The 21,616-nt window shown below is 43.3% G+C and overlaps 1 protein-coding gene and 1 non-coding gene across 3 annotated transcripts in view; one reads left to right on the forward strand and one right to left on the reverse strand.

The window, feature by feature from the left end:
• The window catches only part of MAPKAP1 (MAPK associated protein 1), a 232,579-nt gene that overhangs the window by 30,767 nt on the left and 180,196 nt on the right, over positions 1-21,616 (reverse strand). For both annotated transcript variants that reach the window (XM_024762289.1, XM_024762288.1), the window contains one exon: positions 14,878-15,018. In XM_024762289.1, coding sequence (XP_024618057.1) covers positions 14,878-15,018 — 141 coding nt within the window. The remainder of the gene's footprint in view (positions 1-14,877; positions 15,019-21,616) is intronic.
• On the forward strand, positions 11,153-11,259 carry LOC112411590 (U6 spliceosomal RNA). The gene has a single exon (XR_003005670.1). It is a non-coding gene; the product is annotated as a U6 spliceosomal RNA (small nuclear RNA).

The raw sequence follows: 21,616 nt of genomic DNA on the forward strand, positions 1-21,616 counted from the left end.
CACTGCCAGAGCCCATTTTCCTGAGCACACCCAGACCCTACTACTGTTGAAGACAGTCTGTGGAATCCAGCCGGGAAGCAAACAGGAGGAGGCAGCCTGGTGGAGAGGAAACCAGTTTGCAAGCTGGTACTACAGGCCAGGTCAGGGGCAAAGAGCGGTGAAGCATTAACTGGTACCAACTATGTGCCAGAAAGGTTAGAAATCCTTTGTGTGCATTGATTCAAATCTCACAACAACCTTATGAAGTTGGTTACTATGTTTTTCCCTATTTTATAGATGAGGAACCTGAAACACAGGGAGGTTAAGTAACTTGCCCAAGTTTACACAGCTACAAAGTGGCAAGGCTGGAATTTGAAGACAGCCAGGTAATCTGGTTCCAGAATCTGTCCCCTCATCCACTGCACTATTCTGCAGGAACTGTGCGAGGTGTTTTACATAACATATGCTAGGAGAGATGATGGTACTTGTCTAAGGCTGGGGATATTGATTGATTGACTGATTGATTTGGCTGCGTTGGGTCTTCGTTGCTGCATGTGGGCTTTCTCTAGTTGCGGTGAGCAGGGGCTACTCTTTGTTGCAGTGTGTGGGTTTCTCACTGCGGTGGCTTCTCTTGTAGAGCTCGGGCTCTAGGCGTGCGGGCTCAGCAGTTGGGGCTCGCGGGCTCTAGAGCACAGGCTCAGTAGTTGTGGCACATGGGCTTAGTTGCTCCGTGGCATGTGGGATCTTCCCTGACCAGGGCTCGAACCTGTGTCCCCTGCACTGGCAGGTGGATTCTTAACCAGGGAAGCCCAAGGCTGGGGAGCTTTTAAGTGGGAAAGCTGTGTTCATACTCAGAGCCATCTGGTTCCCAGGTATGATACTTTCTACTGCTCTGCACGGCCCCATTCAGCTAAGTCAAGAAGATGTGATAAGAAATTCTGCCCACCTAGTCTTTAGTTTCCTCTCTCAATTTTCACCAAGGAACAAATAATATTCAAATGTGCCAATAAATGTACACCTATTTTTGTTCATACATGGCAAACTGGAGCATGGAATCCTATCAATATTCTTCTGTTTGACCACTGAGCATGGTTCTGAAAAGTTTTTGTGTAAAGTCACTGAAGGAAAGGCAGAGGCACTCCTTAAAGTGTCATTTATGCACTACTTTATAGTAATTCAAATTATAAACATACGTCCAAGAAAACAAGGGAAGAAGCTGGCTTTTGTTAAGTTTACATTTCTCCAACTTAAATGGCCAACAAGAGTTAATACAACCATGTTAGAATACAATGCAACCATGAAAAATTATGTGTAAGAAAAGCTCTGACTTGGAAAATTTCTTATGACACTAGGTGAAAAATATTTATAGAAAAGAGATCAAAAGGATATGCTTCATATTGGTAAGAGTGGTCAACTCTGGCCAGTGGGACTACATCCTTTTCTATATTTTTCCAAAGTAGAAATTTCACCAAAAATAAAAAACATCATTTTAAAAGTTGACTTTGTTTGTTTCTACTTCAGAATTCAGTACTCTTTCCCAATTTTTATTTTTTATTTTATTTATTTATTTATTTTTGGCAACGCCATGTAGCTGCGGGATCTTAGTTCCCCGACCAGGGGTTGAACCTGCGTCCTTGGCAGTGAAAGCGTGGAGTCCTAACCACTGGGCCGCCAGGGAATTCCCTCCCAATTTTTAAAATGTGAGGAAGTAAGTATGTTAAATTCTGTAACTGGTAATCATGAGAAGTGATCCTAAACTGAAGACTACTTCCACCTAGCAGTTCTCCAGTCCCTGAGGGGCTGGACTGCTGGGAAGGGCCCCCAGGAGCTGCGTTATGCCCAACCCGGTGCCACTCTGACAAATGGTCCTGGGGAGGCTCCACCCCAGCAGCCCAGCCGGTGAGGAGGAGGAGAGGATGGGGGCTGGCCCGAAGCAGCCGGAGTCAGCCCCTCCCTCGGAAACATTTGTCTCCTTAACCAGCTCTCCTCCCCAACCCACTTATCCAAAGCCATCCGTCATGACCTTTTCATGTTCTCACTTCTGACAGCTTCCAGATACAGTGAGTCAAACTTCACTGGAAGCAAACTATCACACCAACTGTCAAAGGCAGAAAACACTGCCTGATTGCTGTCCTCCATCAACGCCAGCACATAAATCCTTCCTTAACAAGACAGCCCAAAATAAACAAAAATGCAACTATAATGTATATACAACTCTCTGGGGAGACTATTTGTCCAATGCTTTAGAGTTATCACAAGGAGACCCTTGTCTGTTTTAGCTAACCAAAAGATTTCCATAAGAGGAAATGAGCCCTGTATATCATCTTCTGCTAACACAGACTGGGTACCTACTTGGGGCAGCCCCTGCGCTGGGTCCTTTTGTGTGTAGCAACTTTTTTTTTTTAACCTGTAAACTACCAGCATGACTTAGAGGCAGTCCACAGAGTTTTGTTTTGTTTTGTTTTGCGCTACGCGGGCCTCTCACTGTTGTGGCCTCTCCCGTTGCGGAGCACAGGCTCCGGACGCGCAGGCTCAGTGGCCATGGCTCACGGGCCCAGCCGCTCCGCAGCACGTGGGATCCTCCCGGACCGGGGCACGAACCCGCGTCCCCTGCATCAGCAGGCGGACTCTCAACCACTGCGCCACCAGGGAAGCCCTTGTGTGTAGCAACTTAATGAGAGCTCACCACATCTCTACCAGGAAGGCAGTAGCAGCCCATTTTACATTTAAAGGCAGTAGTGCAGAGAGGTTAGGAATAGGGGACTTTGGAGTCACAGAGTCCTGAGTTCGGGTATCAGCTTCCCTACTTCCTAACTATGTGACTTTGGGAAAGTTGCTATAAATAGATGGTGATGATAATAAAATCCACCTCATGGGCTTGTTATGAGGATTAAGTGAAGTAAGACTTGTAGAAGTGCTTGGAATAGTGCTTAATCCATAGCTAGTGACATATACGACTACTTCTCATGACTATTGTTACCCGGAGTCAGGCACTGGGCTAAGGGATGTGATACAGACCCAGTGATGAGGGTCAGGACAGGGGAGTGAGCTCAGAGAGCCCTGGGAGGGATAGGAACAAGGGACCTGCCCGGCGCTAGTCTGGGGTGGGGGTGGGAGGTGATTCTCTCCGGGATCGGCTCTATACCCCAGTACTGGAAGCACCGGGATCCAGAACAACTGTCCACCTGGGAAGCCCAGTGCCCTCATCCCCACGAATCCTTGCAATAACCTCCCATCACCAAGAGGGCAAACCTCTTCCCAGCAACCTCCAAGAGTTCAATTCAACATCAGGAAGAACGTTCTCACATCTGGAAGTTGTGGAAACGTTTGTGCTAGGGAACCCCTGCCCTACAAGGTCTCCAAGTCATGAATCTGGAGATCTTGATCTCACTGGTATTATCCTGGGCAAAGTTACTTCTCCCTCGGTGAGCCTGAGCTTTTTCCTTTGTAAAATGAGGAAACAACAGTACCAACTCCTAGGGTGTCATGAAGGTAGAATGGCCTAAGCATGTACAAAAGAGCAGAGTCCCTGGCACATAATAAAGGCTCAATTATTATCAAAATTATTATTAAAAATGACCTCAGAAAGGTGAAATGATGTACTTGACCAGGGTGAATCAAGTTAGGAAACGGCAAAGCTGGGGTTGAAGCCCAGGTCTATGGGACTAAGTCCAGTCCGTGTGTGTTCCGACATGTCAGCTGTTTCCTATATGCTTGACTCTTAGAAGGCACAGCTGCCCCACAAGGCACACTTAAAATACCCTTCTAGTAAGCTGAAACACCAGTTTGGCAAAAATTAGGGCATTTAACATTCCATGCCTCAGTGTATTTCCTGAGTTATTGCTTATTTGCTTGGACATCATGAGCTGTAGTTCATTCATCAATTTCCTACAACTGTGAATCCAAGACTACAAAAGCCCCACTGCTGTTAAATCCTGGAGTAGCTTTTTATACAATTCTGCAGTCCTCTTGTCTTCAGGTTACCTAGAGCCTATGAAAGCCTGGAAAAGTCCCTGGGGAGTGTCACTGAACAACTCTTAGCCAGAGTGGATTTTGCTGAATTTATACAGCCAATCGATAGCATCTACAGAGCAGGCAGGGAAGTCTTTGATACTTCTCTGAATTTACCCACAGGATCAGACACAAAGGCTATTTGGGCTTAATGAGAGATCACCAAGTCTGGGGCTTTCATTTCCCATATGAAGAAATTGAGGCTCAGGGCGGGGATATGACTTGTCTGATGTCACCCATTAATGACAGCTATAACCATAATTCACATCCCATACTACCAAGCTAGGGCTTAAAAAGACCCACTTTGTCTCACTATGCATTATGTTTACAGTGATCAAATGCATGACAGTATAGGGGCTTGCCTGGTGGTGCAGTGGTTAAGAATCCGCCTGCCAGGGCTTCCCTGGTGGCGCAGTGGTTGAGAGTCCGCCTGCCGATGCAGGGGACACGGGTTCGTGCCCTGGTCCGGGAAGATCCCACATGCTGCGGATCGGCTGAGCCTATAAGCCATGGCCACTGAGCCTGCACGTCCAACAGCCTGTGCTCCGCAACGGGAGAGGCCACAACAGTGAAAGGTCCGCGTACCGCAAAAGAAAAAAAAAAAAAAAAGAATCCCCCTGCCAGTGCAGGGGACACGGGTTTGAGCCCTGGTCCAGGAAGATCTCACATGCCACGAAGCAACAAAGACCGTGCGCCACAAACACAGCAGTAATGCTGTGCTTCCTAAGAGAATTTATAATATCACCTGCAGAATGAGGAAAAACCTGATCGTCCCGACGCCCAGGCCCCAGTACATTGTCAGAGCTCAAGTGCCAAGGATGAGGAAGTGGTAAAAAGAATACGGAACCTTGGCAAACTCTCACGTATCCGATTCCCACTAATTCCATTATGCCAGTGGTTCTCAACGTTTTCCAATTCTTAATTCTTTCTCAGCCATCTGAGGAGCCTGACACATTGTCACTAGTAACCGTGGATTGCTGAACAGGAATTCTCAAAAGGGTAGATCTGGGAGCAGAGAGGAAAGTATACAGTTAGAAAAAGCCTCTAGAGTTTCCGATATTCCCTGTCAGGGGATTTTCCCTTGACTTGATCACTGCATTAAGCATTAATGTGGTAAAGAAATTTTCTGGAGGCAGTCTTGATAGTATCTGTCCTGCTACCTCATAAATTCATTAGGATTTGATAAACTCTATTCCAAATTTTGGTTCAGAAAATGTTGTCACAACAGGGATAGAACAATTATTTAATACTAGAATTTATTGCTAGTTTATTACTATTAACACTAGAATGCTGGGACTTCCCTGGTGGTCCAGTGGTTAAGAATCCGCCTTCCAATGCAGGGGACGCAGGTTCGATCCCTGGTTGGGGAACCAAGATCCCACCCACAACTAGAGAGCCTGCGTGCCACAACTGGAGAGCCCATGTGCCGCAACTACAGAACCCACACGCTCTGGAGCCTGCATGCCACAACGACAGAGCCCATGTGCTCTGGGGCCCACACACCACAACTAGAGAGAGAAAACCCGCACACCACAACTAGAGAGAAGCCTGTGCACCACAACGAAAGGCTCTGCGTGCTGCAACTAAGACCCGACACAGCCATAAATAAATAAATAAATAAATATTTTAAAGAATATTAGAATGCTAGAATTTGCATTCTCAAATTACTCAAGGACCCGGGGATCCTGGAGTTAAACATGATGCAAGTCTCCTCATGAACGTTTTAGTGCCTTTGAATGGAGAAGGGTATCTCCTTAGTATTCAATATGAAATGGAAGAGTGGAAGGAAGATCAATCCATTTCTTAAGAACATGAATTTTCAGATTACGTAATGACTTGAACTATACTCCATAGGTATCCCATTGGAAAATAACAGGGGCGGATATTTTATTCATACAAGCACATGACCTACTTTCAGTGTCAGAGTGAGCTTGAGGAGTAATAAAGTCCAGGCCACAGCTGTTGCTTCCACTCACGTAGTTTTGTGTTGTAATGTGTCTCTTAAGTTTGCACAGTACATATTAAAAAATAATACTGTGATAAGGTCTTCTTTGAGTGCTGGCTTGTAGGTACTGACCGGAGGGTTAAATAATAACTGCAATAGGATAAACCAGGAAAGACAACAGATGGCAAACATGCTGCCTCTCATCATGCTCAGGCCCAAGGCAGACATTTTTAATCAATCACAGAGTTTATGTTGCCCTCAGATGCAGCCTGAGATGCTACCTCAGCACAATGCTCTGGGCAGCCATTACAAACTTGGAGTTGTTTATGAGATGAAATCTCTTTGCTTTCTCTAAGGTATGTGCTACTGTACTTGATGCTTTTGTTAAAAAACTACTGTGATCACAAGTGTTATGATTATGCATATGGATTGTTTTATGAAGAGATAATGGAGGTAACCATGGAAACTTCTGGTAGAGGTTGTTTTATAATATAATCTTTATCTGTAAACCCTATACAGAATTTGTATATCCTATGCAGAATTATGTTAGATTATATATGCAGTAATGACACAGATGGGATTCATGGTATATTACGTATTCAGTAACATATTCCTTTGGTGACATAGGGATGGTCAATATGGACAAATGATAAGGTGAAGGAGTCAAGTTAGCACAAGTGGCACAACTATCAAAACATTTCTCAGCCTGAGACCCTGTGCTGGGAAAACCAGGCTGACCTGCCCAATAAGTAAAAACAAGCGTTGGACAAAGAGATAAGGGGTAAGAAAGTCCTTTGAATACTGTGAGATTGCATTTCCCAAACCCCATAATTAAGGAGAGATTCTGAGCCAGCAGGTCTGGTATGAGGCCAGGGAGTTGGTGAGTCTGATACACGGTCATGGTAGGAACCACTGCCTTAAAGTACCATATAAATGAGAGGTATGCTATGGTCATGTCTTGACCTTTCTCTGCCTTGAGTCTTACATGGGTTTATGGGCAGCCCCTTGGCTGGTGTGTTGTAATTCAGTTTCCGTCAGCCAGCCAACAAGAACTTATTGATAGTATACTATGGGCTTCTTAGATCATGGCTGGCATTCACCACCTGACCCTTTTATTTATTTATTTATTTTTGCGGTACGTGGGCCTCTCACTGTTGTGGCCTCTGCCGTTGCGGAGCACAGGCCCCGGACGCGCAGGCTCAGCGGCCATGGCTCACGGGCCCAGCCGCTCTGCAGCATGTGGGATTTTCCCAGACCGGGGCACGAACCCGTGTCCCCTACATTGGCAGGTGGACTCTCAACCACTGCGCCACCAGGGAAGCCCCTATCTGACCCTTTTAGATTCAATTTCCCCAAACCTACTTCAACCTGCCAGCCTTGGCATGTTTGGGTAGCACCCATGTCTTAGTGCCTGATCCTACGGTCAAGCATACAGGAGCTCAAGTTAATGGAAAAAAATCTCAACTTGGTATAAGCTCAGGCAAGGTCTATACTTAAAGGGCACCTGTACTTTTACGCCCAACATGGAAGGGAAGCAGACAAGATGAAATAGTCCAAAAATACTTTTTGGAAATACAGGAATGATGGCTTTGTTTGCTGAGTTTTCCAGGTTGACAGAGCATGGATGGCAAATAGATTTCAACTTAAGAATGAAGTAACGCCAACTGATTGGTAGGGACTGCTTATAAGGCTGTGCTGGATGGGACTTCCCTGGTGGGCCAGTTGCTAAGACTCCGTGCTTCCAATGCAGGGGGTGCGGGTTCGATCCCTGGTCGGGGAACTAAGATCCAACATGCCACGTGCTGAAGAAAAAAAAAAAGGCTGTGTTGGAAATGATTCTGAGGTCACGTCTGGGCCCAGAGGGAAGAAGTGCAGTGACTGATTAACAATGTGAATGGAGGATGGACTAGCAGCACACGTGCTACACTGACACTGACCTCCAGATGCTAGGATAGGGAGAAGAGTGAGGGATGGGCAGAATTTTTGGAACTGGCCAACTAGAAGTAATCACCTCCTTGGCGAAAGGACGTTATTTTTTTTTTTTTTTTTTTTTGCGAAGGGACGTTATTAATGACTGACGCATCTGTCATGTGATGGGATTTAGTGTATAGGATTGAGTTTCAGTCCCAGTTCTGCTACTGGGACTGGATATCCTACTGTATATCTGATGGCTGACAGGGAGGGAGAGAGAGTTAGTACTTATTAAGTAACAGCTATGTGCCAGGAAGCACTAAGTGCTTTATATACATCGCATGATTTCATTAGCTCCTCCGAGCTTCAGTTTTGTCATGAAATGGGAATAACATCGTCAGTGTGCTGTGTCAATTAAATATGGTAATGCGGTGAAAGTTCACTGTATACCGTACATTGTTATATTGATAGAAATACAGAGTATTAGTGCAATGACGATCCGCATTCAAGGCATGATCTAGTTGTTAGCCACAGGCCTCAGCCTCAGACAGTCTTGGATCCCAGCCTCATTACTTACTAGATTTTCCCTTTACCCCAATCTCCTCAAATAAAAAATAGAGATAATATCAGTACTATCTAATAAAGTACTATGATTACAGGAGACAACGCATGTAAGAGAGTGATCAGCAGAGTGCTTGGCACATAGCAAGCATTTGATAAGCGATAACTGCTTTTAAAAATTATAATTCTTCCTGTTATTATTTAAAAAGATCAGATCTTTGTCCCAGGTTTCATTAATGGACTCCAATCAAGTTTTTCATTCATATAAAAGTCTGATGGACCATTCTCTGCAGGAGTGAGAAATCTCAGCATATGCTGTCCTTTGCCAAGCAGGATTGGCCAATTTTAGAAAGCAACAAGGCTGACCTGTCTGTTTCTGTTGATGACGGAGAAGCGTCCAGAATGACGGTGATTTCTGGCTTGGTGGGTAAATTTACTAGATGGGTAGCATTTCCCTCAAGGACAGACTGAGTGGCATAGAGCAGAGGATTAAAATGGTCTGTCCCCACGTGCAGCTTGTGTGAGGAGTACTGTATCACATCAAAAAGTAAACCTGGGGGCTTCCCTGGTGGAGCAGTGGTTAAGAATCTGCCTGCCAATGCAGGGGACACGGGTTCGAGTCCTGGTCTGGGAAGATCCCACATGCCGTGGAGCAACTAAGCCCGTGAGCCACAACTACTGAGCCTGTGCATCTGGAGCCTGTGCTCCACAATGGGAGAGGCCGTGACAGTGAGTGGCCCCCGCTCGCCGCAACTGGAGAAAGCCCTCGCACAGAAACGAAGACCCAACACAGCCAAAAATAAATAAATTAAAAAAAAAAAGTCAACCTGAAACGTTGGGTGAGGGATGGGGAGCGGGTTGAGTGAGAACCGAAGTTGCTGCACGCGCCGCTTAGGCTGCTCCCTAGAGTCAATGCACTGCCACTGGGATGGGGTGTGTTTGTGCCTGAGTTTCTGTCCTTTCTGCCTGTGACTGGACATGGGCACGATGTAGGATATGCTGCTTGACAACCAGTAAGATACGATACATCCGGATGGGCAGTTAACACACTACTTCATTCATTTCTCTTTTTAATATGATGAAGAGAAAAGGCTTTTAAAAAAGAAAAAAGCTCCTTTCCACAGAAAAGCCATATGTGATCACTGTAAAAATCCCAGGAAAAAAAGAAAAAAAAATCACTTGTAACTTTACCACCCATTGATAACTATTGGTAGCATTTTGATATATTTCCTTGGAGGAATTTTTAAATATATATATATTTATGTATACACGTGTTGGCATATATGTGCTTATGTACATATACTCATATTTGCATAGCTGCAAATCATACAGTGAATGTTATTTTTTCTATTTTTTTTTTACATCTTTATTGGAGTATAATTGCTTTACAATGGTGTGTTAGTTTCTGCTTTATAACAAAGTGAATCAGTTATACATATACATATGTTCCCATATCTCTTCCCTCTTGCGTCTCCCTCCCTCCTACCCTCCCTATCCCACCCCTCTAGGTGGTCACAGAGCACCATATTTTTTCTATTTTAACATATTGATACATTCTCATTTCAAGAAAAATTTTGAGAGGGCTTCCTCTCAAAGGTTTTATAACATTTCTGTATATGGCTGTACCACAGTATACTTAAAACACACTGCTGATCACTGGATTATTCAGTTAACAATTTGTTATTAAAAGAAATGCTGAGACTAAAAAAAAAAAAAAGTCTGGTGGAAAATTGATGTAATTTTGGGTTTTGCAAATCAAAGTCTGAGTCTCTTATCCCCTGACTTTCCCAGAAACAAACAGCAGACAGTAAAACTGGGACACTGGCCCCTACTCCCCAATCAGGAGGCAGGCTGCTACAATGGCACCGCAGAGCTTGGGAATGCCGAGCCTCGGCTCTGCGCTCTCATGTACCACTAACTCAGAGTGGACGGGTGGTTTTTTGTGGAATCAGCAGTGCTGCTGGGTAAATGCCGCACACAGACACTTACCACTTAGAAGAACTTGCCACAGGGGGCAAGTGGAATCTCTGCTCTGACTGACACAGGATGGACGAGCAGAGGAGACCATCCATCAGTGTCAGGAAAGATCTGAAGCACCCGGCTAGTCAGTTGAAATAAAATAAATTATTTACTGATCTCAGAATCCAGCTGCTCACTTGAATGCTCATAAAGAACGTTTGCTGCCCTGAACTTCGCAGTAGATGCTGTTTCAGAAAGAAAGAATTTCTGGACTACTGTGTGCAGCCTTTTGTTGTTGTGAGAATGAAAAGGGTGTTATCATCTGCTTTCCAAGAAGGAAGTAAGGGTCTTAATACATACCTGAGCTCATCTACATGCGAATAGGAAATGAACTTATTTATTCACTGCATGATATAGTACTCGTGGGCACAGTTTATCCGATTGTCACAAAATTACTTAGGATTAATTAATGAAGTTTTTGCTTATAACGGTACAGACTGAATTTAGATTCATAACAGAAACAAATGTTCTGACAACATCTAATATTTTAGAAGTTCCTCAGTTGTGACTTTCCACCAGAAAGTCACTGTGTGCCACTGGAAGCATTCAGAGGTGACTGGGACCAGCTTCCAGTCACCTCATTTCTGAGATCCAATGCTCTAGGCAGAGACACTTGCATTACTATCATCATCTATTTCTACCTGACAAGTCTCCACCGTGACTTTGCCAACAGAGCCACTACTTAATTTGAGTGACCTGGTTAAATACTTTCAAGATGGTGGACTAGCGCTCGCTTTGGCAGCACATATACTAAAACTGGAACGATACAGAGAAGATTAGCATGGCCCCTGTGCAAGGATGACACGCAAATTTGTGAAGCGTTCCATATTTTTATACCCTGAGAAAACCATAATTCAAAAAGAGTCATGTACCACAATGTTCACTGCAGCTCTATCTACAATAGCCAGGACATGGAAGCAACCTAAGTGTCCATCGACAGATGAATAGATAAAGAAGATGCAGCACATATATACAATGGAATATTACTCAGCCATTAAAAGAAACGAAATTGAGTTATTTGTAGTGAGGTGGATGGACCCAGAGTCTGTCATACAGAGTGAAGTAAGTCAGAAAGAGAAAAACAAATACCATATACTAACACATATATATGGAATCTAAAAAAAAGGTCATGAAGAACCTAGGGGCAGGACGGGAATAAAGACTCAGACCTACTAGAGGATGGACCTGAGAACACAGGAAGGGGAAGGGGAAAGGGTAAGCTGGGACGAAGTGAGAGAGTAGCACTGACATATATACACTACCAAACGTAAAACTGATAGCTAGTGGGAAGGAGCCGCATAGCACAGGGAGATCAGCTCGGTGCTTTGTGACCACCTAGAGGGGTGGGATAGGGAGGCTGGGAGGGAGGGAGACACAAGAGGGAAGAGATATGGGGATATATGTATATGTATAGCTGATTCACTTTGTCATACAGCAGAAACTAACACACCATTGTAAAGCAATTATACTCCAATAAAGATGTTAAAAAAAAAAAAGATGGTGGACTAGGAGAGAAAGCAATAGGCAAAATAAACATAATAATGACAATGACAACAGCACTAAGATAAGCTACTATGGGCCACTTTCATACACAATCTTGAAAGGTAAACATTATAATTCCCACTTCATAAATGACAAACACTAAGACTGAAAGGGGAAGGGACTTGTCTAAGCTGACACTGCAGGCAAGTGGTAAAGCTGGGATTCAAACCCATTTTTGCCTGCAGAACTTGGGCTCTCTGCACAGACCCTTTTGTGGACTTTTTCCTTTGAATGAATATACAGATCAGAATCTGATGAATTCAAGTTTGGCTTTTTGCCTTTGGAAAAAATGTGGGCAAAGAAGCCTCGCTCTTGATTATCTTTCCAAGGCACTGCTTTGCACCTTGGGGAACAGCAGGGATTATGCTCACCTGGGAAAATCCTCACCTTGTACCCTGGACCTCTATCTTGACTGCAGTCAGGCTACTTACTGGGCTTCTTAAAACTAGACCCACTCAGAAAAAGCAGACCCTCTGTTACTGGGAAAGCACTGCAGGCAAACACAAATGATGTCTGAGTAGCATTCTTATTTTAGCAAATTTTTTTTTTGCGGTATGCGGGCCTCTCACTGCCGTGGCCTCTCCCGTCGCGGAGCACAGGCTCCGGACGCGCAGGCCCAGCGGCCATGGCTCACGGGCCCAGCCGCTCCGCGGCATGTGGGATCCTCCCGGACCAGGGCACGAACCCGCGTTCCCTGCATCGGCAGGCGGACTCCCAACCACTGCGCCACCAGGGAAGCCCTAGCAAACTTTTAATTGAAAATATACAAAGTGTATAAATCCCAAGAGTTTATATAACTTGACTTTTCCACAAAGTCTACATACTCACGTAATCAGCCCCCAGATCAAGAAACAGAACCTTACCAGTACCCCAGATGCTCCCCCATCCAGTCACTAGAGCCTCTTCACTCTCCAGGATAACCACTATCATTACTTCTACATATTACTTTTGTGTACTTTTGAACATTATATACATGGAATCATACAACATGTGCTTTCTCCCCCTTTTTTGGGCATCTGGCTTGTTTTTGAGCAGCCTTATTAATTTTACTTCTATGAGAGATACCAGAAAAAGCATCTTTAGAAAGAACAACGCTGAAGAACTTTATGTTTTAAGAATTAACATTAAATAAACAATTTTTACCACTTTAGAGGTTTTTTTTGTGAGGAGGGAGAAAGAGGTTTACGGAGGGGGAAAAAAGGTAGGTTGTGTGTGTTCCAATTCAGATACTGGGTGCTAATTCATCTATTCAGTCTGTCAGAATCACCATCATCTTACAAGCTCTTGTTTACTGAGCACTTGCTATGTGCCATGCACCTTTCTAAGTATTGCGTGTGTGATAATGACTTTTCATCCCCGTAATTACCCTATCTATGAGACAGACTATTATCTTCATCTTACAGAGGAGGAAATTGCGGCTCTGCATCACTTGACTGTGTTGATGCAGCTAATGAATGAGCCAGGGTTTGAACCCAGGCTTCTAACTCTTCAGTCTGTCCTCCAAGCTTCCACTATATTGCCTCTCCACTAACAGCTCACAGTCTCCACTAACAGCTCACTAACAGCTCACAGTCTCCACTAACAGCTCACAGTCACCAACTGCCAGGCCCTGCGCTAAGCTAAGTGGAGTATCTGACTCATTCCCCACAGCAATCCTAAGAGGCTGGCACACTGATATTCCCATTTAAACAGAATGGAATCAAGCCTCAGAAAGATTAAGACACTTGCCTAATACTGCTGGTTGTCGACAGAGCCACAATTTAAACCAAATGTGATTCTGATGCTCATCTCTTAATTAGTAAGCTACTGTCAGCATATCTCAAGCTCCTGTCGGTCAAGTTGGGATGAACATTTGAGAGCTTTTTGAGACTTATTACAAATTAGCCACACTAATGCCCACATTAGAAAAGGTTTTATTATGAGACATTTACAAAACATTTGTGAGAAACATAAGATTAGTGAGCCTTAGAGTTAGAATTCAAACTTTCTCCCTTTACGCATGAAGCAAACGAAGCCCAGGAAGAGGCAGTGTGGCAGAGGTCTCGGCAGAGCCCGGGAGTAGCTCAGCTCCCTGACTGGGTAAGCCTGGCACCTGTACCCGCTCCCCTGCCCTCCCATCATCCTCTTTTATGCAGCAGGTGCATTCCAGTTGGCCAGACCAGGGTTCTGCCCCTGATTCCACTACCTACCTGCTGTGTGAGCATGGGCATGAGACTTCACCTCTCTGCACCTCATTTACCTTCTCTGTCAGATGGAGACAGTAAAAGTACCTACCTTTTAGGTAGGTTAGTAGTGCATGTAAAGCACTGAGCACAGTGCCTAATACACGCATATACCTATAGATGACGGCCATGAGGATGGTGATGATGTTGGCTTATGCATATTCTGCTGACTACTACGACACTTTTTCTACCTCTGTTAGGTTTAAGTCAAAACAGAAATTTAGCGCTTAATGGAAACAAATTAACCCCAAATATTAATTGAATTTTAGTTCTAGATTATCTGGTGAGGATCCAGATATAACTTCTGAGATCATTATAAAGCTTCCCAAATAAAGGCACGAATGAATAAGGAATGGATTCATGGAGTAAGAAAAGGCAAGTAGTAATGTTACAAAGCAGTTCTAAGGATAGGATGTAGGAGAAATACAGAATGAAAATTATGGAACTTCACATAAGTCAATCAGTTTGCAAAGAGTCTCAAGTTAGTTCTATTTCTAATATTCTGCTTCATAAAAACGAAGACAAGACAGAGCACTCAGGTGGGAAAAAGGAGTTACTTTAAATTTCACTGCTTCAACATTTTCTCTGAAAACAAATTACTGTTAGTCATTCAGGTCACATAAAAGTTGTATGTTATTTCTTTCCCTATTTCGACATTGACCACGGATAGAAAGTTGACACACTTACCTAACTGTACATCAGTTGTGAATCGGAGTCTGTGAATCATGCTGACTTTGAATGACTTGTAGTGGTGGCTGCTCAGCATATCCTGTACTGTAGCTATGTCAATTTGCGAATCCTCCTCAAAAACCCCGTCTGCCCTTGAACCTGGGGAGGAAAAAGCAGTTTAACACATAAAGATACATGAGGCTTGGCAAATGGTGTCTGCTTAAAATGCTTTGGGATAAATTAAAATAATATGGGCTATTTAATTTGGAAAAGAAAAGGCTGAGTGATGACTTAATAATGCCATTCCAGTAAACAAAGAATGGTAACATATTAATCACTGAACAATTAATTCCACAAACACTGCCTGTTCTATGGCAGGCCCTTGGCTGGGCAGCAGCAATACAGAGGGCAGAAAAACTCCTGCTCGCCAGAAGCTCTGTCTCCACAAGAGTAAGTCAAAATCACAAAAGCATGGGTGGTCACACTTCTTGCTTCTTTTTCTATTAATTTTCCTGATCATAAAAGTAGTCCATGCTCCTTGAAGAATCCCTGTTCTTCCCACGATTTGCAAACTGTCTGTTTATCAACTTCCTGTCCTGCGCCCCACAGCCTCCAGTGGTTCAGGTATGAGCCTGCTCGCGCTCAGATGGCTGTAACAGTCTCCTCAATGGCCTTCTGGCCACCAGGATCCCTCAGCAGTCCAGCTACTACAGGACTTTCCGATTTATCTTTCTAAAGGTTTGATCACTCATTCACTCATCAAACGTGTAGTGTTGCACTAAGTACTCTGATACTGATAGTGGGGACAAATAAGAAGACTGGAGCTCAAAAATCTTCCCTGGCTTCCCAAGGCCTCCTGAATGAAGCACACTCTTTTCAGTCAAGCAATCGAGGACATCCACAATCTTGCTGAAACAGAAATTTCCCATTTTATTTGTCATTTCTAACACATACCTTCTCTCAGCGCTTCCCAAACTCCTCAGACTATATATAGGTTCAGGTTTTTCTACTTCTGGTTCTTTGCTCACGTGGTACCGTTGGCCTAGAACATCCCTCTGTCAAAACTCCACCCAGGCTAGCTCAGATTCCACCTCCTCTTGAACTCCATGGCAGCTTGTTTATACTGGACTTGGAGCCAGGGAGACCTGGGCTCAATTCCTGGCTCTGCCTCTAACTTACTGTGTGATATTGGCCAAATGACTATTTCTCTCAACCCCAGCATCTGCCATCCACAGAATACCAAAACATATTTAGAGAACCTAGTATGTAATACGCTTAATAAATAGCAGTCATGATTATTTTTATTCTCTTGTCATAGTGGATCACATTTAGGCTTGCACTAGAATTGCTGAGTGGTTGCTGTGTCCTAAATTGGAAACTTCGTGAGGATCAGTAAAGTCTCTTATTCATCTCTACATCTTTTCCTGCAAGCGGTACACGTAACTGGCATGCTCTCACTAAACTTTGCTAAATAAACAAATCAATCAATAATAATAACGATAGCTAGTACAGGTGAGTACTCATACATCAGGCATGGTGCTGAGCGCTTCACACATGCATTTAAGTCTCAAGACAACCTGGTAGGTAGGTCCTATAATTTTCGTATTACACAGATGAAGAAGCCGAGGCTCTGAGAGGCAAAGTCACACGCCCAAGGTCACATAAGCAAAGCTAAACTAACTCTCGTCACCCCCCATGCCTGAGTTTGAAATGTGGTCTTCTGAAGGTGTGGCTGCTGGTGGGAGGGAGCATCTGTCTAGAAGAGGCCAACCAGAGCGGGGTGCCCAAGGCCTTGTGATAAGTACACAGAGACGGTTCCACAGGGAGACCACGAGAGAACTCCTTGGCACAGAGTTGGAGGAATGGAAAACTCTAGATTTGGGCATAAAACTGGAAAATTCTCTATGCCTACCAATTACACACTTTCCTTCCCACAGTTATTCCTTACAGGGGAGGCTTTTAAGGCAAAGCTGTTTTCTGATGCCTTCACATTTAACTAATTTATCAGGAATTGTGCGTTTTACTTCCAAACACTACAACTATTCCCAGCTTGGACCATTCTAGCACCTACAAGGATGCTTTCCCCTCGGTAAGGCTGCAGCCTCAGCCTTAATGGGCCAGTCACCGAATGCCTGTGACACAGTCCCACGTGTTGACCTCTCCGCCCAGGTCACCCTTCTTCCCATTGCACTCCCTCCTGGCCTTTTTCTCCAGGCCTCCTCCCCATCCCTCTGATGAGCTTGGCTCAAGTGACATTCCAAGGAACCCTAAGTCTAGCTCGGCTCCGTCTGTCACTGCACCCTGCCTTTCCCTTCAGGTTATTTATCACAGATAGTAATCGTCTGTCTCCACCACTAGACTGTAACCCCAAGAGCAGAGGCAGAGTAACTGCTTTACTAAACACCACAGCCCAGACCCTGCTAGTGCTACCACGCACAGAATAAAGCAAGAGCTCAATAACAATTTGCTGGATGAATACCGAGTGCCGTATCCCCAGGATCAGAGAGGCGTAGTGACTTAACCAACATCACATTGCCAAGACTAGCAAAGTTGCACTCGACGTCTGCAAGGGTCATTTGGTAATCCTGTTTCCTTTCTCTGGAACACCTGTGATTTTGGATACAGATGCTGTGATCATGATCGTTACTGTCTCCAGAGTAATGTCCACATCGCAAGCCAAGAGGCTGGCTAGAAATTAAAGTTTCAAATAGTTATTCATTTTCTCCAAATATACCTTTTACTAAAACAGAGCTGCCAAGATGTGTTTACTTTTACTTTAGAACTTTTTAAACTGAGAATTTTGGAGAAATACTAAAATCCTTTCATGTTTTAAATCATTTAAAGCCATCTTTTCTGAGAAAATGCCATTATTAGATACAACTCAGCTTAAGAACTTCTGTTTTCTTTACCAATTAGTATTTTCTAAATATTGCAGGTATTTGATTTGGAAAGAGGTAACAGCTCATTATGCTAAAATGCCAATTATTTTAAAAAAACCACACTTAAGAGTTTTACGTTTTATGAGGTTGGATTAAAACTAATTTAAAAATTACTATAACGTGACATAATTCTTTACTGAGCAATTTCAATGCCAGCTGCTAATAAAGCATCTTAGATGCTTTTAGATAAAGTGGTGCATAAATATGACTGGAAATTGATTTAGCTTCTTGCAGAAGCTACTGAAGAATGACATATTTTGTTTAATACACCAGCTAATGTAGTCCTAAAAGCTCAAACAAGTGCCAGTTTTCACTCCTAAATTTGCTGTGCGAGATTAATGAAAACTTTATATTTTGCTGAAATGTTAATAATGGGCAGATGAGATGATAGGATTTTAGTAGAGGTCTTAAAGCTATGGAATAACCAGCAAGGCTTGTCAGTTTCCTCATATTAATTTTGTTCAAGACTTATATAGCTGGAGCTGGCTCAACACATTAATGCTTCTTGCATTGACCTTCTACTCTCTGACAGCGTAAATTCATATCCCATTTAAGGATTTAAGTCCCCTTGATACTTGGGTGAGTTCTGAGCCTTGCCCCAGTTGACAAGGGGTGTGTTTACTTTTATGGTCAAAAGGGGAGCAGCACCGGGGGAGCAGAGAAGGAAGAAACAGTCCTGCACTCACCTCTGATACACGCTGCTCACCCCCAAGCAGGTTATCTGCTTAATGGGAACAACTTCTGGTTTTGGAGTTCCAGTGCCATTTCTCAAAGTAGGCTCAGGAATTCCTCTGCTTGGAGGGGATGTGTCTGTGTGTACAGATCAGTCAGCCATGCAACCTGCAACTACTGTCCCCATGCCTGCAGTGTGCTAGACTGGGAAGGGACATTGATGAAGATAAGGCAGGGTTCCCGACCTTCAGGAGCCTACAAATTCACTACAGAACACCAAGAAAATAGGTCAAGGCAGAGAGAAGTGCCCAATAAATGATGCATGCAACAGACACTTAATCTAAAGGCACACATCTGAAGCAGAGCATTACAGCAAAAGCATTTTTTTTTTTTTAACCGGGAAAGTTCTGACTTTGCATTTTTACTGTTTGTATCCTTCTGGAAAGGGGTGAACCCAAACACACATGAAAGATGCTTAATACTGCGCCACAGTGCGTATTAAAAATATTACTGTACTATCAACTTCACATTCCAAAACGACTTCTGTTAAGAGAAGACATTTTTATCTACTCGAAGTAAAAAATAGAACCAGAATGTCTTAAAAATAAACATATTAAAAAAAAACACTCCCCAAACTGTTAATTTAATTGAAATATAACCCTTTGGTATTTTGTTAAATTAGCAATTAAAAAGGTCACAAGCAATTAAATGAAACAAAAGCCACACTGTGTTCATCTACATTAATGCTGAATTGGGTCTCCTCATGAATGACAAGATAAATTGTAATGGTGCCTTCAAAGACTTCACAATGTATTTTGTCAAAGTCGAGAGTGTTAATGTCTCTATGTGCCATGGATTACCATAATGTATTGTGTCAAAACGCTTGAGCTGCAATAACTCAAAGATGTATTGTGATAGATCAAATTTTTGGGGGGGGGCCTAAAAGTGACTTGAGCACCAGAGCTCAAACGGACTGACAACAGGCTCTGGAAGGATGACAGAGAGCACATTCATGATACAGAAAGCGCTGGGGAACAAGCAAAAAATCCAAGAGAGGAAGGAGCCTAGCTGTCTGGAGTAAGGAATCAGGAAAAAAGGAAACAAGGAGTGGCACTTGTCTTAATGGCAACACCAGGCCAGGGAAGAGGGAGCAAAGGGAAGCAGAGAGGAGGGGAAGGAGGAGGCTGGCGGGGTGTAAGGGGTGCACCGAAGAAAGAAAGAGGAGGTACTGAGAGAGAGCCAGGATGTGGCCCTAGGGCTTAATAACACTGGAAGGAACCTGGAACATCAAGTGCAGAGATGTAGATTCAAATCCTAACTCTTGACACCATGGGTCAAGAGCAGGTCAAAAACCTTGCCCAAGGTTCCACTGTTGGAAAGAGGTGGAGCTGGGACAGATCTATCGGACTCCGGAGTCATGTTCCTTCTCCTGCCCCTCCTCACATTCCTACAAGCAGCAGCAAGGACAGGGACTGCGTGGGTAACTGTAAACTCTAAGTCAGTGGTTCTCAAAGTGCAGCTCAGGACCCCAGGTGTGGGGGGAGGCGGGTCCACAACCTCAGTACTATTTTTATAATAATAACAGTAAGACATGATTTGCCCTTTTCATGTCTAATATCTTACAAGTGCACAAAGTAATAAAAAAAGTTCATTGATATGTTTCCGATTCCACATTGCAACCAACCTTTAGGAAACTATCACTTGAGTTTTGGTATAGCAACGAATATTAATATGCACTATTATCTGAAAAGGCTACTGAAATACTCCCCTTGTTTCCAACAACCTATCTATGTCAGCCAAATTTTCTTCATATACTTCAACCAAAACAATGTATTGTAACAGACTGATTGCAGAAGTAGATATGAAAATCCAGGTGTCTTCTATGAAGCCAACATTACAGAAATTTGCAAAAACAGAAAATACTGCCCACTGGTTCAGGAGATTAGTCAATAACTTATCTTCCTGGTGGAACAAAAATAAATGCTTTTCAGAGAAAGGAAAACAAAACAACAAAACAAAAAAAACCCCAAACCAAAATAAAAGAGTGCTCTTATCATTAAATTTTTAAAAGAAAATATTTTTATTTTATTTTAAAAAATTTTAATAAAAATGTTATTTATGTTCACATATAATGGATTTACCATTATTTTTAATGAATTCATAAATATTTAAAAATCTCTCAGTTTTTATTCCTAATAAATAGATATAACTCAATAAACAAAAGCTCTCTGAGGCCCTCAATAAATTTTAAGAGTGTAAAGAGGTCCTAAGACCCAAAAGTTTGAGAACTGCTGCCTTTATTGGTTCTTATGCCATGTTTTCATTGTTCCTGGATGCCCATTTGGACAACCATGATGGGACAGAAAAGTGCAGTTACAGCTCTGTGTCTGTATTACATACCTGAAAACAAACACAAAAACAAACAGAAAGCCTGTACACACATTGTTAGAGTGACAGGCTTGTTTGCCACATGATCAGATCAAGGCTAATTACAACTAATATTGTTTAAGAAGCATTTTCATATACTTCATGATTTCACTGGAACTGAGGGAGATACTTACAGGTACATATGTGGCTGTCTTTCAGACAAACGAGCACTGATGATTAAATCAAAGCTCAGATGAACTCACTGTACGCCTCTGGCAGATGTCTTATGTTCATAGACACAAACCACATGGAACATCAGACTTCATTTTATGGTTCAGTGAGTCTCACGCCAAGTCTGAAAGGGCTAATCTAGGTATAAGTTAAAGCAACTTCCGTCTTCCATCTCCAAAAAGATCTACGCCAAGTCTAGAACTCAACTGGAAGTTCGAGGGCCTTTGCCACATCCTTACCTCATAGGTACACTCTCTGTAGCAATGATGACCCTGTTGACCATTCCTCCCAAGTCCGCAAACAGTCACCCAGCACCAATCGTGTGCCAGAGCTGTGCTAGTGCTTCAGGAACACAGGAGGATGGCAGCAAGTGTTTACATTTGGCTGGTGCAAAGAGTCTGTGAAGGGGAATAGTAGAAAATAAAATGGTGGGGGGTGGAGGGGGAGAAGTCTTCAGAGATAGGCACTGACCATCTCAGGAGTTGGCATACAGTAAAATACTGCTGTGCAAACAGCTGAATGAAGAGTAAACAAACTACCTTCTGCCC

This window comes from Neophocaena asiaeorientalis, unplaced genomic scaffold (assembly GCF_003031525.2).
Source record: "Neophocaena asiaeorientalis asiaeorientalis breed wild unplaced genomic scaffold, Neophocaena_asiaeorientalis_V1.1 scaffold78, whole genome shotgun sequence".
In the NCBI taxonomy this organism is placed as follows: Eukaryota; Metazoa; Chordata; class Mammalia; order Artiodactyla; family Phocoenidae; genus Neophocaena; species Neophocaena asiaeorientalis.